Below are 4,110 nucleotides of genomic sequence, written 5' to 3'. Positions count from 1 at the left end.
TGTACAAAAAAATAGTCGGATTGTGTATAAAGAATCTTGAAAAAAATCGTTTAGATTGGAGTAATCAAATCTAAACGATCGTGTAAAAAAAAAAATAAACGATCGTGTACTCAAATCTAAATGATCATGGACAAAAGAATTTAAGATTTTTAGATTTAACCAAATTAAACGATAGGATTAAAAAAATAAATTGTTTAAATTTAACTATCCAAATCTCATCGATCAAATCCAAACGATTGTGTACCAAACTCTAAATGATCGTGTACAAAATATATTACGCACATTGTTGACGACGTGGTTGACGAGACATTTTTTGTATCTTCCATTGTGAGTCTGTGAGTTTTTTTTTTATTTTCGGAATTGTTTTATACAGTGTAAATATTTTATCGCATTTGTTATATTTTTCTAAAAAACCCCTTTATTTATTTATTTATATACTTATATAACAAAATGTACCTCCATTAATTTTAGTTTTCATATTTTTGCTGCATTTCTTAGTTATAATTAAGATTATATAGAGGATGATGACAATGTAATACCTTAACTTTAAAATTGTTCAATATCAAGTGGAAAACCCTTCTAAAAACAAACTATACGTTCGATTGGAGAATTGATTACACACACAAAATAGTAATACAATCATTGTCATCGTGTTGCTCACAAATGAACAAATAAAATTTTAATATATTTTAGTTTTGATACCCAACAACTTTTTAGGTCAAAAGTAGCAATTTTCCCATTTTTCATATGCTAAAAGAAAGGGAATATTAGAATTAAAAAAAAAAAAATCTTGCTTTCTACCAGAATTGAAAACTGAAAAGACATTCTAAGTTTGACTTGGAAATAACCTTTTAGTTATACTTAATTTTTAATCGAACTATTCAGTTATACTATACGATACCATAGTATTCGCCAAAAAAAAAAAAAGTTCAAGGTCTAAGATTTCAAAATTTCAACAAATATAAAGTATTTTCTTAATAAAAAATGAGAAATGATATATCAATTTAATAGAACAAAGCAGAGAAGAGGTGACAAAAAGTTACTAAATAATAATACAAAATAATGATAATAGGACTTCAAAGATAAGACGGAGGATTCTGGCCCCAACATTCACCAAAAAAAGAAAAAAAAAACTGAAGATCTATACTAACACTCCTACATATTAGCAGCAGATGGGCATCAGCCACCATCATTTCCTATGTATAACTTCAAAATTAAAAGCTCAGACATCTCAGAACTTCCATCATTGACATTCCATCCATCCGAGCCTACCGACTCCAAAGCTCAAACTTTGAAGACATTAAGCTCATCCCAAGATTCGTAATTGTGAATCTTGGTAGGTTCACTTTGAGACAGTGAGCTTTACTAATGGAGTGCTTCTTCGGGTCTCTAGCACTGTATTGTATCCTTTAACCAGTGATGAGTTTTCATGAGCTCTACCAATAATTGCTTGTGGAACCTTCTTTCTCGAATCATCCACTGGAACTATATGTTTGTCCTTCTCAAATTTGAAAAGAAAAATGAACCCCTACACAAAGCTTAAAAGCGATGCAGAACGCATACAGAATCATCCAAACTTGAGAATGATCAATAGAAACTAAAAGCATGTATAGTTTAACTTTTCAAGTGTTATTTCAAGTGTTTAATAACACTTTCAACCGTTTATTTTAAGAGTGTTTAAATAAAAATGATTTTTTAATAACATGTTTTTCTCAAATCAATTCAAACAAGAACTTGGATCAGATGGGTTGCAAGAAGAATATACTTCAACTTTCATTTTCGGTTCACATGACACGTATCGTCAGTTGTCACACTAATCTCCATGAAAGATCAAGAAACTATATCAGATCTAAACCTTTGAACAAGTATACTCTTCCGTATCCTCATAACCCTTCCTTTTTTGCAACTGCCATTTAACATTAGGCAGAGAAATCTATGGAACTCAACTAGATGATAAGTATGATTGGATGTTGTGTTTTTTAATGAAATCATATTTTCTTGGAAGATTGACCTTTCTCGCAAGATATGTACATACTAAATAAGGATGATGATTAAGTTGAATGTTCTTTATTTAAACGCTTCTTTCTTTTCATGATGAATGGAAAGAATTATTTCAATCTGTACATCCTAAAGAAGTTATAAGAACAACAGTAGCAATACAAACGTATTATAAATATTATTAATTGATTGAAGTACATAAGTCAAATTGCAACATAATAAAGCTACAAACAGCCTATCTGCATGTACTCCAAGTTTCCAACTAATTTGATGAGTAGTCTAATGTCATCAAAACAAATGCATACTAGGAAAAGTTATTTAAATATTCTATCCCGCATCATGCAGAAGGCAGATCAAACTAAGACTAAGATAACAAAAATCAGCAAAACTTCAAGTTTACTTACTCAGAGCCCTCTTATCTGATGATTGTGAGGAGGAAGAGAAGGCACACTCAATCAAAACTTTAGTTTTCATCTGATCCAAAGATTTTCATCCTTGACAATGGAGTTCTTAGATACCCATCAACCTCAAATTTCTTTGGTGAGAGCTCCCTGTATTTGGCAAATTGCTGTTTGGCCTCCGTATTCTTATCAAGCAAGCTGTAGATCATTCCTTGACAGAAGTAAGGCCTAAAGTCACTTGGATCTTCCTTCACCAATTCTTTGTAACTTTTCAAAGCTTCCTCTACATTCTTCTGCAAAAATTGTATTTGAGCCATTATCAACTTCACATCTCTGGCCTCCTTAGCTTTGCGTTCCTTCTCAGCAATTCTCAAAGCCTCTTCCAATCGCCGAAGCACAGCTTCCCCTTCCCCACAACGATCCATTAACAATGCGTTTTCAAACAATGCTTCGTAAGACAATGGATCGACAGCCAAAATCTCTTCAAAAACTTCTCTTGCATTTTCCGTTTTGCCCATTTCCGCAAGCAGCCTAGCCATCAGAAATTTCCACTCGGTCACCGACGGGAGAGCAGATACCAATTGCTTCAAAATTTTCAGCGCTTCTTCATCCTCACCATTTTCAAGCTTTTGCTGTAGGAGAGATTTGAGGGCCTCGACAGCCTCAGAGTTCGATTCGAGAAAGTCATTTAACGGCGAGGATTGCCTCCCGTCCTGGTCTGAATCCTCAACAATCCGCTTATCTGGGGTGGTTTCCTCCATTCTTGAAGCTTCCTCAGCCACCGCCGCAGGCGTCTCAGCTCTGGCAGGCAAATTCGAGAATTTCCCAACCATGGTCGCTGCAGCACCGATGAGAATCGCAGCTTTGGCGTAGTTGCGTAGACATTGAACAACAGGGTGGTGGGTCCTGGGAACGGGAACAGAGGAAGCCCTAACCCTAAACGGATGCACAGAAATGGAATGGCGAGAAAGGGGAGCAGCAAAACGAAGATTGTTCGAGAATGAGACCATTTTAGAATTGGATGGATTGAAATTGAAGATGGATGAAAGAGACGAAGAAGAAGGTGAAGACATGGAAGCAAATGTGGAGCTCATGGGTATGGCGACGGAGGAAGAAAGAGAGAAATGGGTTTATGGGTGGTTAGAGGGATTTGGTCGAAGGTCGTTGAGTTTGGCAGACGGTAGTTTCGAGAAGAAGTAAAGAGAGATTTTGGAATGGGACAGAAATGAAAGTTTCCGAAGACTGTTCCACTGCAAGTTATCGAAACCTACCTCCGGTGACGACGCCGTTCGGATTCCGACAATCGGAACTACGTCGTTTTGTTATCTGCTAGGGCTACTTCCACTTGGTTCAATACAATATAATATATTTATTATAAATATAGTTATATATTATAAATGGACACATATGGTTACCAATTTTCATATAACTCTCGTTTAATTCGATGTAACATTCATCTCATTGAATTCCATAATGTAACCTACATCATGATATGTACTAGGGTGAGCATGGTGGACTATAAAATCGAAATCGAACGAACCGAGGTCAGACAGTCGGAATCGGAATAGTACAATCGGTGATTGGATTTCGGTTCTAGAAACTAAAAAATTGAGTTGTCGTTGGTCGGTTTGGTTGATATGGTAGATCGATCGGTTTGAACCGACCCATGTATTTTTTTTAAAAAAGATAATATATATAATATATTATCTAG

The 4,110-nt window shown here is 35.2% G+C and overlaps 1 protein-coding gene across 1 annotated transcript; it reads right to left on the bottom strand.

The window, feature by feature from the left end:
• Nucleotides 1-2,151: 2,151 nt before the first annotated feature.
• Nucleotides 2,152-3,736, bottom strand: LOC103504062 (protein SLOW GREEN 1, chloroplastic). The gene has a single exon (XM_008468497.3). The coding sequence runs from the start codon at nt 3,491-3,493 to the stop codon at nt 2,462-2,464; it is 1,032 nt and encodes a 343-aa protein (XP_008466719.1). The 5' UTR covers nt 3,494-3,736; the 3' UTR covers nt 2,152-2,461.
• Nucleotides 3,737-4,110: the final 374 nt, after the last annotated feature.

Source organism: Cucumis melo, chromosome 9 (assembly GCF_025177605.1).
Source record: "Cucumis melo cultivar AY chromosome 9, USDA_Cmelo_AY_1.0, whole genome shotgun sequence".
Classification (NCBI taxonomy): Eukaryota; Viridiplantae; Streptophyta; class Magnoliopsida; order Cucurbitales; family Cucurbitaceae; genus Cucumis; species Cucumis melo.
Note: the sequence above shows the minus strand (reverse complement) of the source record. Positions and strands in the feature narration are given on the sequence as shown.